The sequence below is a fragment of the Pongo pygmaeus genome, chromosome 5 (assembly GCF_028885625.2).
Source record: "Pongo pygmaeus isolate AG05252 chromosome 5, NHGRI_mPonPyg2-v2.0_pri, whole genome shotgun sequence".
NCBI lineage: Eukaryota > Metazoa > Chordata > Mammalia > Primates > Hominidae > Pongo > Pongo pygmaeus.
Genome location: NC_072378.2, coordinates 83,383,226 through 83,394,841, shown reverse-complemented (window position 1 = coordinate 83,394,841; position 11,616 = coordinate 83,383,226). Strand labels below are relative to the sequence as shown.

Here is an 11,616-nt window from a genome sequence, read left to right as displayed (position 1 = left end):
AAGATTCAGTCTTGATAATTAAATACTGTCGTTCTTTGCAAAATTATAACTAAATATAAATTTGCAATTTAACGATGAGAAAAATGTATTCTTTGTAAGCCCCAAATATTTATAATACAATCAAGACATTTGTAGATGGCACCTGTTTTAGATTCCAATATTCAATTCTAGTGTAGGGATAAAGAAAAGGCCAAATACCAGAATAATTACAAAATATTTCATTTTATTAATAATTTATATACAAATAAATTAGTTTAAAATAATTATGATACATTTGTACACTAAATTTAAACCCTACAAGCTTTGGATATAATCAAAAGTAGCTAATCAGATTAATTTTCACAGGTCAGCTCCTCAATTTCATCTTCGCTATCAGAATCTTCATAAAATGAAATTGTGGCTTGAATTGGAAAATATTTCAGAAGAGCTTCTGCTTCTTGATATAAGTAATCATAACATTTTGATTTTGGCCAAAATAGTCTGAAAGAAGCAGACAACATGTTTTATTTTTTCACATTCAGAATCTTTAAACTCATGAAATGGTCAAATTTCAAGAGCTCCATATATTTAACAATTGACTTATACATTTGGATATAGACTTAAGATACAGAGTTAAAATATGCTACTATCACAGCTTTCATGGAATCTACTTGCCCAAGTATCAATAACTCTTTGATTATTTTAAATCTTTATTCAAGCTGTAAATTGGATCAAACAAATTTACACTAAACCCTGTATATGCATAAGATCAATGTTTACCTTACTTTGTACATTATGGATATATTTATTCTTATAATATATAGAAGATTTGTCTTCCAGTTTCTAAATTCCTTTGGAAAAAATGAATTGAGTTCTACCACTACATTAAAAACTTTAATGATAGCCAGCTTTATAAAGATGACAAAATATTATGCACCTTACAAAAAGGTGGAAATAACCTATTATCTTACTTAAAACTCACAGATTTAACTCTTACAGAAGTAGACAGTGTAAGTTTAAAAATGTATAAAAACCAGTATTTTAAAATTTTTGTCTATGCACTCACAACTTGAGGCATAGAAAGACTACTTTTGACCTCAACTTTGATTCTATCTGCCTGTCTTCTCCCCATTCAACTAAATTTGTGAATATCATATGAAATGTTGAGAAATTATATATGTTTTATACAAATAACTGGCATGTAAGTATGATTACCTCAGAATTTCAAAAACCTGACAAATACTAATCTTGGCTTCTGGTCTTCATCAAGGAAAAGAAAGAGGAGAGATAAGGCTGAATCACCAAGTACAGTGCAGTCATTTTAGTGTAGGGTAAACAGCCCATATATCCATACAATGGAGTCATTCCAACAAATGGAAGATTACATTATGTTCAGTATGCTCCACTTTAAAAGGCAGAAAAACAAACAATGCAGTTTATAAATGTTTCCAGCAAAAATCATAAAAAAGTTTCTATTTTTGATGCTTAAACAGGTAACTATCAATTATTCAGTCGTTCAATAAATATTTTAGTGATCCCTTGTGCCAACATAATTCACAATTTAAAGATGAATAAATCATGGTCCCTACCCTCAAAAAGTTGACAGCTGAATAAAAAGAATAAAACACACCATATTAGTCAAGATATAAATGAATAAAAATAAAATATTAGAAGCACAATTAAATTGTAACCGTACTTCAGAAAAGAAAGGAATTTCTTATATAAGAAACAATTTATTTCCTAATGCGTAACTGGAACTGGCAAACCCAAAGAATGCTAGTCATTATGATACTCTGTCCAGAATTTCTCATTGTAGGCCATTTTTCTCCCAGGGCCTGCATACTTTTCTGAGCTTCTTCCTGTTCTGATTCTTCTCAGTCTCCTTTGTGGACCTCTCTTTCTCTGTGTACTGGTTAGATGCTGGCCTTCCCTCAGGTTTTCATTGAGAACATCAGCCCTCCCTCTAAACAAACTAGGATGACCTGGCCCACTGTCATGATTTCCCCACCCTACATTTACCATGGACTCCCAAGTCTGTATTTCCACTTAAGATCTTGACTCTGGGCCCCTAACTTAACGTATGCAGTTCTCTACAGGATATCACTCTTTGAATGCCCCATAGGCTCATTAAATATGATAAGTGGAAAACTTGACTCATGGTCTCACCTCCCAAATCTGTTTTCGGCCCTAATTTACATTCTTTTAGTACAGCATTCACCTGCTCACCAGCCACAAACTTAGGAGCCATTCTGGCCTTTTACCTCTTCTTTATCTACCATATCCAATACATTATAAAGCCTAAACTATTTTGTCATCCAAGTATTTTCTAGATTCACCCAGTCTCACCCTCACTTCCACTGTCTTACAATGGCTCATCATTATTTCTTACCTGAAAAATTGCAGAACTTCCAGTTTTACTTCTGATGTCCTGACTAAGCCTATTTAACATATAACCCCCAAGACTACCTTTGGAATAAAGCCCATGGGTTCCCAACACTACATACAGGATCAGGACAAAACTCTGTGCAAGATTTGACCTCTGATTACCCTGTTAAAATGACCACAACTTCACACACCTAAACTCCTTGGAGTTCCCACAAGAAGCCACACCGTTTCATGATCCTGCTTCTCTTTTCCAATGCTATTTCTTTTGCTCCCACTTCCCATTCATCTAACTTTTCCAAGACTCAACCAGGTAACCACAACTTATAATATACACTTCCCTGACCCTTCCCCCTACCACTGACAGATTTAGGCACTTCGTGCCCTGCCCATACTTGTAAAACTAACCAAACTAAATTCCATTACATTTGCCATGTGCTGTGACTACTTTTTCCTGTGTCCTTCACCAGTGCTAGTACGTGGTAGGAAATTAGATGTAATGACTTCTATGTGCTATTTATGACCACAGGCACTTCACAAACATCATTCAGCTCTTCATTTAACAGCTCTCGGAGGCAGGAAAACTGCAGAATTATTAACATTTCACCTGAATAAAAGTGACACAGAATCTTAGATAACGGCTGACTTCCTGTGGCTAGGAACAGTAAACTAGCTCGGCATGTTAAATAAACTTTTGACCCTTTCTATAACCATCCTCAATAATCTTTAGGATTTTCATTACATTTCTATTTTTTCCTACTCGGCAAACTTGATTTGCTGTAAGACTGTAACTGTTAATCCCATTCTTCCTTCCAGATTGCAAGACAAAAGCAGCATACACACTCTGCCTGATGCGAAGTCAATTTCATTCGAACCCTTTAGGATTTAAAAACAAAAACTGTTTTGCCAGCACAAGATGTCACGGCTCTTTTACCATATCATCCCCTTTCCCTCTTCATAATATATGCATCAAGTTCACTGAGTATGTATTGATCAATAGTCCCTTTACGTGAGACCGTGAGCCCCTACCTTTTTCAATTTGATGAGTGAGAAGATAAGTAACCTTGAAGCCAGATTTTCAGAGAGAGAGAGAGACTGCAGGACCAGCTGCGGAGCTGGGCTGCACGATGCCCCTGGCTCCTCCTTGGGGCTGGAGGAGCGGGAGACCTTTGGTGAGGCCTGTCACTCACCTGACTGGGTGCCTGAATTGGGAAAGCTTTCCTGAGGCTGCGGTCATTCCAGGGCCATCGGGCATCTGGAGAGGAAAGGAAGTGAATCCAGTTATCACCCACCTCCTTCTAGAAAGTGGAAACGTGCACGACCCAGTGTTCCTCGTGCCCGCTGGGAATGTAACCCCAGGGCTCTCAGCAGCCTCGCTCCCGGCTGGGTGCCTGTGGCCCATCGCTCCAGAGGACACATCCGCCGCGTGGGCACCTTTACGGCCACCGGCAGGCAGGATGTTAAGCGAGAGGCAGGACCGGTGTCTCGCATGTCTCTCTCAGGACCTGCGTCCCGAGAGCCCTGGTCGATCTTCTGCACCCGTGGGAGGCGCGGCCTGAGACGCGTAGCTCACTCACCGCCTCCGCGGCGTGGTTCGGCGTCTGCTCTTCTTTCTTGCCTTCGGCGTCCACCCAGGGTCTCCAGAAGGCTGCGTATCTGCGGGATGGGGAGCACAAGGCGCGCAGAGGAGACGTGAGCCCAGACCCGGGAGAAACCACCGAAGCCGAGCGCTGGCACCGGGGAGTGGGGGATGGAGAGTTGGAGGGGAGGAGCTGGGGAGGCGCAGGCGGGAGAGACGGGGGAAGCTGGGAGGCGCAGAGCAGCGCGGAGAAGCCTACCCGGAGTCCGCGCCCGCGCGCCGCGTAGGGCCGTCGGTGGCCGTGCACGCCGCAGCTCCACTCTCTGTGCCCTCTGCGCCTCCTGCGGTCTCCATGACTCCGCAGAGCTGGGCTGAAGGCCGCTGCCAGCTCGCGGGCAATCTTGGCCAGTTCCAGTGGGTCCGAGACCCGAGCTTTATATAGCCCTCGCGGCCTGCTGCACATTGAGAGGTTCGCTGCCTCGCCTCCCCTCTCCCCTGCTAGCCGCATAAACAAAAAGGCTGCGCGTGAAGGCGCACCGGGCTGAGCCCCGGGTGTGAACGCGTGCAACTCCCAAATGGCCCGGGACAGGGTTTTGTCGAGCGAATGTTAATCGCCCTTCGACACATGGCTGCGGTGAAAAACAACATTCGCCCGAGCAGCCAATTTCCGTGTGAAGAGGCCAGGAGGAGATGGAATTAAGCGAGTCTACACGTTTTGTGTATTTCTGCAAAAAGGCCAAGTGACTGGTTAATTGCTTGATTCGCTGGAGACTCAGGACTTGGCCTGTGGTAAATCAACTGGTTCTGCATCCCCTGTTCTAAAAGCTGGGATGCAGACTAGAATTCAAAGGAATAAACTTAATTCCTCTTCCTGGAACACTTTTTAAAAAAATGGGTGAACGGATGGACTCCTTAAGAAAGGAATGTCGGTTTTTAAAAAAAGTATTGATAAACTAGGTTCATACTCCAGCCTATTGTTATTTGAAGATAATAGAAAATTATTGGCAACAAGAGGTAAATTGTAAAAGATTCGCTGTTCTGGCTAAGAGAGCCAGATACTGGAGTCATGTGATTTGGGCATAGAGCTCTAAATTATCTTCTGGTGTCTTTTGTGATTTTCCCCAATATTTTATCAGTATCCTCCTACAATAACTTTTGAGTTCGTCTATACACCTCTGTCACTAGTTGGTATTTTGTCACTCAATGGTAATTAGAAAACTCTTTTCTGAGGGCAGTGTTGTGGAATGATAATGAAATCTTGAAAAGTTATGATATGAGACAAGTTAATCACATGTCTGCACCCCTGTTTCTCTGATTTGAGTTACCCCTCACTTATCTACCACTGAATTTTGTAAAAAGTGTTATGCATCGAGGGAAAGATGATATATAAATGTTATAAATTTTTTTCAAAATGTTTTAAATAATAAAACTGGACTTTCTCTTAAAAGTTTAGACAAAAATCTTGATTGTAAACTATAGTTGTCTCTGCTATTCATTCAGCTACTGCATAGGAAAATAATTTAATTATTAATAGTAGCTAAGAGCCTATAATGATCTACCTGCCGGAAGGTGAGATTTGGGTTGCTTCTGATAAGAAAATCAGTAAGGATAGATACCTAATGCATGTCTGCATCCCCTACAGTTATTGTTAGGCTGAATAAAATAAAGCTTATAAAATGCGTTTTGCAGTGCCTGACATATAGTAAGCCTTCAACAGATTTTAAGCTACGTAAATAATATAAGGCCTTAACAGAAGTTAACCTTTCTGATAAAATGGCTTATTATTTCCTTTCCATAATGTAAACTAGTTAAATCATTGTGGAAGATGGTGTGGTGATTCCTCAAAGACATAGAACCAGAAATACCAATTGACCTAGCAATCCCATTACTAGGTATATATGCAAAGGAATATCAATCATTATTTTACAAAGATGCATGCGTAATGTTTGTATGTGTATGTTCATTGCAGCACTATTTGCAATAGCAAAGATATGGAATCAACTCAAATGCCCATCAGTAATAGACTGGATAAAGAAAATGTGGTACATACACAACACGAAATACTATGCAGCCATAAAAAGGAACAAGATAATGTCCTTTTCAAGGACATGGATGGAGCTGGAAGCCGTTATCCTCAGCAAACTAACGCAGGAACATAAAACTAAACACTGCTGTTCTCACTTATAAGTGGGAGCTGAATAATGAGAACACCTGGACACAGGGAGGGGAAAAACACACACTGGGCCTGTCAGTGGGTGGGGTGGGAGGAGAGAGAGGATTAGGAAAAATAGCTAATGCATGCTGGGCTTAATACCTAGGTGATGGGTTGATAGGTGCAGCAAACCACCATGGCACATGTTTACCTATGTAAGAAACCTGCACATCCTGCACATGTACCACAGAACTTAAAATGAAAATAAAAAATAAAAAAAAAATCTTTTTGAGGTGGCTGTATGTGCTAACTACTGTGCTTTCCAGATAAGGACAGTAAGGTATTCCTCCTATCCTTGAGAAGATTACAATTATTACAAACTCTGGCCACTACAATAAACACATAAGCAAAAAAAAAAAAATTAAAGTGACACATTCAATAGTAAAAGCGCATTTTAGGCAGATAGGTGGGAGGAACTTAAGAAGTCTGTTTGGGATAACCAGGAAAGCCTTCTTAGAGTAAATCAAATCTAAGTTGATATTTTTGGAAGGATTAATCAAAGAATGGTATTGTCTGGGTTGTTCAGGAGTAGGAGGAAAAGGGACTGGATATCTCTGGAGCAGAGATGCTGAAGAGATAGAAGGGGTTTGGACTATCAAGAGCCTAAAATGCTATGCTAAGTCATTTTCACTTTATTCTGTAAGCACTGATGAAAGATTTTAAGCAGGAAAGTGGAATGACATTTTATAAAAATCACTCAGGCAGCCATATGGAAAATGGATTTAGGAAAGGCTAGAGACAGGGAGTCCATTTAAAAGGCCACTGTAATAGTCTAGGCAAGAGATAGTAAGATGTGCACTAAGAATGGAGATGAAGGGATAGATTTGAAGGATACTTAGGAAATAGAACCTGAAGAACTACTTGAGTCATAAAATGTAGGAGGACTTGAAAGTGGAGTCTGGATATATTCCCAGGTTTCTAGCCTGGTTAATTGAGTAAATGGTGATGGCTCAAACACAGACATAGAAGACAGGGAGCATAGGATAAAAAGCAGGTGAGATCCTCTTATGTTGTTTTATTCTGTTAATGATGTGCAGGAAAAAAATAATGCGTTTGGTTTTGAATCTTAAATCAGTCAGGATGGGCTGGGCTATTTGGTGGTAACAAATAACTCAAAAATTTCACAGGCTTGAAATAGCAAGGGCTTATTTTTCACTCATGCTCTATATCCATTTTTGGTTGGTGTGAGGTGGGCTCTACATCATCTTCACTTAAGGATGTAAGCTGATGGAGCCTCTTCCCTCTGGAATGTATAAGAAGAAAAGAATAAAATTATTTGCATACCAGGTTTCAGAGGCTTCTGCCTAGAAGGGACACACATTTCACTGGCTAAAACAAGTCACATGACACCAATTTCAAAAACCAAGGAAGTGCAATTCTATGATGTGTTCAGAAAGAGGAGAAACAGAAATAAACAACATATAAGAGTGCCATCATCTGCCCTTCTGGCTACTAAATATTCAGTTCGTCTTCCTTCCTACATGTAAAATACAGTCACCCCAAGGAAAAGAACTCAGAATAGATCTAAGACTTTGGAAGGCTCAGTAACATGTAGGTGGAGAAGATATTCAGGGGACAACCAGAGACATGAGGTCTGGAGTTTAGTAGATAATTTAAGGCTAAAGATTTAAATGTGAGAGTCATCAGCAAAAAAAATGGCGATTAAAACAATAAGAATTGATTTGTTTTCCCAGGGAAATTTTGTAGCTTGAGTCCAGGACCAAGGACAGTAGCCTAGAGATCAACATTTGATTGTAAGGTGAGAGGATATGCAAAATAAAACGAACAAACAAAAAAACCCATCTCACTGAAAAGGAGTGGTGAAGCTGGTAGAAAGTACATCAGTAGGCCAGGCACAGTGGCTCACTCCTATAATCCTGGCACTTTAGGACACCAAGGTGCGAGGATCTCTTGAGCTCAGGAGTTCAAGACCAACCTGGGCAACATAATGAGAGCTCATCTCCACAAAACAAAATTTAAAAAATTAGCCAGACGTGGTGGTTCATGCCTGTAGTCCAAGCTACTCAGGGAGCTGAGGCCAGAGGATCACTTGAGCCCAGGAAGTTGGGGCTGCAGTGGGGTGACAAAGCAAGACTGGAAGGAAAGAAAGAGAGAGAGAGAAGGAAGGAAGGAAGGGAGAAAGAGAGGAGAAAGAGAGAAAAGAAGGAGGAGGAGAAGAAGAGGAGGAAGAAGAAGAAGAAGAGAAGAAGAGGATGAGGAAGAAGAAGAGGAAGAAGAAAAGAGGAAGAAGAAGAAGAGGAAGAAGAAGAGAAAGAGAAAGTGTTTCCGTAAAGCAAGGTGCGAAAGTGCTTTAGTAAAGCAGGTGTGGTGGAAACATGGGATGAAAGAACTCCAATAAGGCAGGAGAGGTCCAACGCAGTCAGGGCTACCAAGAGGTTACATAAGATAAGGACAAGTGTTAATTGGATTTGACAATATAACCCCTTATAAGGGGTTATAAGTGACTTTAGAACAATATCGTTTGACTGTATAGGGACAGAACCTTTTTTTTTTTTTTTTTTTTACAGCAAGTTGAGTTGTAGATTAGAGGTGAAGAAGAAATCAAAACAGTGAGTTGAGCCACTCTTTTGAGAGGAAAAATAGAGGGAGAATGCTGGGTCCATAAAGGGATCTTGGTTTTAGGGTGCAAAGACAAAAGTATGTTTATAAAATGAGGAGAGGAGATGCTTCTGAAGAGACAGGGACTGGATGATGGTTCATGGTCCCCAAAGAGGAAGGAAAAAATGAGATCAATAGCCCTGAAGAGAATCCTCAAAAGAATGGAGTGTGTGAATCAGTGATGACAATAATCCAGGTCTGGGAACTCCCAGGAAACAAGTTTAATTAAGGTGACTAGTTCTGGCATAGAGAAGGAGGGATCTACTGTAGTGATGAGACATGAATCTGAGAGAATATCAGTTGTCTTAAAATTGTGAAAAAAAATGCATTACTAGAAAAAAAGGAGAACCAATTAATAAAAATATGGCAAGATTTTTACTTGACCAAATTTAAGTAAACGAGAAACAAATACGAATTATTAGAAAGATCCAAAACCTACCATTTATACATTAATTTAATGTATGCTACCTATTTATACAGATCTTGAAGCTGATTTTCATGAGGCCAAGATCAATATGCTATTTTTCTTTTAGTTCTTTTTTTTTTGCATGTTTATCATTTCCATCAAAGATGGGATTTCTCAGCTAAATCATTAAGGAGGATATTAACTATAAGCTGTGCCTAAAGAAGAGAAAACCAGTACAATTTTCAGGGACATTATATTTATTTTAGAACATAGATATGTACTTCTTATCCAAGCTGTGTGCAATATGAGGATGTAAAGCTCTATAAAATAAATATAAAGAGATACAGAATCATAAAATAACATAATCTGAGGTATAACAACTCATTTTACAGTTTAAATTTACTTTAGAATTGTATACTGAGTTCCACTAGTACATTTTTAAAATGTATTTTATGTTAACATATCAGCACACTTTTCATAACACACCAGTGAGGTGGATCAAACTTAATAGTCCATTAAGACAAGCATTTTTTAAAACTTCATTTATTTAACAAGTATTATTGAACACCTACTATGTGCCAGGCACGATTTTAGGATCTTGGGATATATTAAATGCACAAAACTGACAAAATTCTTATATTTTTATGGAGCTGCCTTCTAACAGACATCTGTGCCACCAAACTTTGTATTTTACTAAGAGAAAATATTATAAATTTACCTTATACATGGTGCTTGTGGGCCTAACACTCTTTTTTTATTTTTATTTTTAAATTTATTATTTATTTATTTATTATTATTTTTTAATCTTTGGCTCTTTGCATGACTATAAGATGTGAGAAAGGAATTATACTCTGGCGAAAGGGTACTAAATGATGGTCCCTGAGGAGGAAAAAGAGAAGTCAAGACCACATTTAAAACATTCATATGAGCTTCTGTATAATCCAGAGAACAGTAACCAATTAAAAGAAAAATTGGAGCTTGAACTGGGCTCCCACTTTGAATGTAACCTGGTGTTGCCCCACCCTTTTTGATGACCTCAGCCCAAATATGACTGATTCTCCACTTAGAAAGTAAGGTGAAAAACAGAAATGTGAAGGAATGAGAGGAATATAATGACTCACAGCTGCTGTTGCCACCATGTGCCTCCTAAGTAACGTCAGATTTGCTTATAACAAGAGCAGAGCTAGTCTCAGTTCATACACATCTCCTCTTATTCGTGATCTTATGAATAATATTTAAGGAAAACTAGTATCTGCTTAATTAGCTGGACTCCTTTTTAAAAAGTTGTACACACAAAATTTGCTATTTTCCAGGCAAATTATTCAGTTGTGTCTGAATGCCAGCTGTCAAATTTATTAACATTTTTGGTATTCTATTTCAATTATGGCATTATGTTTTCACACAGAAAAGCTGTGGAAAAATTAAATAGAAAACCCTAAACATAATGCGTATGGGGGATCTTTTTGGGGTGATGGAAATCTTCCAAAATTGGATTGTGTTGATGGATGCACAATTCTGTAAATTTACTAAATGTCATTCACTTGTACAGTTAAACTGGGTGATCTTTATGATATGCAAAGTGCAGTTCAATATAAAACCCTTAGCTATGACAATGAAGGATTGATTCTTAACTGCACTCAGTCTGGGCTTGTAGAACTAAATACCACAGTCAAAATCAAGCCTACTCTAAATTTTCCTGATTTGCAGGTTCTTAAAACACATATTTTTGGTAGAGAAAGTGATTGTCATAATATCTCTTATAACTTTAGAATTTGTTTTAAAACTTACATTGTGTTTACAGTTCTCTGGGCAGTTCTAGGTAGTTTTGCTACAGTGCAGTATTCTGAAAATTCCACTTGAATGCTCTGATTCGTGGTGATCAGAACAAGTTCTTTAGAAAAAATTGCACCAGGTCTGCAGTAAGGACCTAGGCTGTCAAGCTATGGAGTGGGTTATTTACTGCCAAGTCTTTTCCAGAAAAGTCTCCACTATTGCTGATTCATTAAAACCCAGGACCTCACACTGGGGTCACTATAAAAAGAGATTTGCATCACTCTAACTTGAAGTTGAGCTAACGAGAAACAAGCGAGCTCAAGTGACTAGGAAATTCATTTAGGATTGTTAGAACAATAAACACATGACTATGTTCTAAACTAACTAGTAAGCTGAATATTCTCTATTTTTTTTCCTTACAAATGGATTAGAACTTTTTTGGTCAACACTTCATGCCAATAAAATCTCATTTGAGATAGTTGATTTAATATAATTCTTTTTTCAGTTTAAGTAAGGTTCAGATCCTTAGTGAAAGGTGGCATTTTCCAAGCTTCAGGCATTTGAGAATCTTCCCAGGTTTAAGATAAAGATAAAAGTTGTGGTAAAAACTTAGAACTGAGCAGAGCTAGCGTGTGTTGTTTTAAACCAAGAAGGTGCTCACAGATG

The 11,616-nt window shown here is 38.7% G+C and overlaps 1 protein-coding gene across 2 annotated transcripts; it reads right to left on the bottom strand.

Annotated features, from left to right (window-relative positions):
• Positions 1-206: 206 nt before the first annotated feature.
• Positions 207-6,494, bottom strand: RIPPLY2 (ripply transcriptional repressor 2). Of its 2 annotated transcripts, XM_054491659.2 has the most exons (4): positions 4,200-4,483; positions 3,939-4,017; positions 3,552-3,616; positions 301-480 (listed from the first exon to the last, which is right to left on the bottom strand). In XM_054491659.2, exons 1-4 carry the CDS (start codon positions 4,292-4,294, stop codon positions 333-335), a joined length of 387 nt encoding a protein of 128 aa, XP_054347634.2. In that variant the 5' UTR covers positions 4,295-4,483; the 3' UTR covers positions 301-332. The 2 variants fall into 2 exon arrangements, with proteins under 2 accessions (XP_054347633.2, XP_054347634.2); XM_054491658.2 differs by having other exon boundaries at positions 207-480; positions 3,939-6,494.
• Between the last annotated feature and the right edge of the window lie 5,122 nt (positions 6,495-11,616).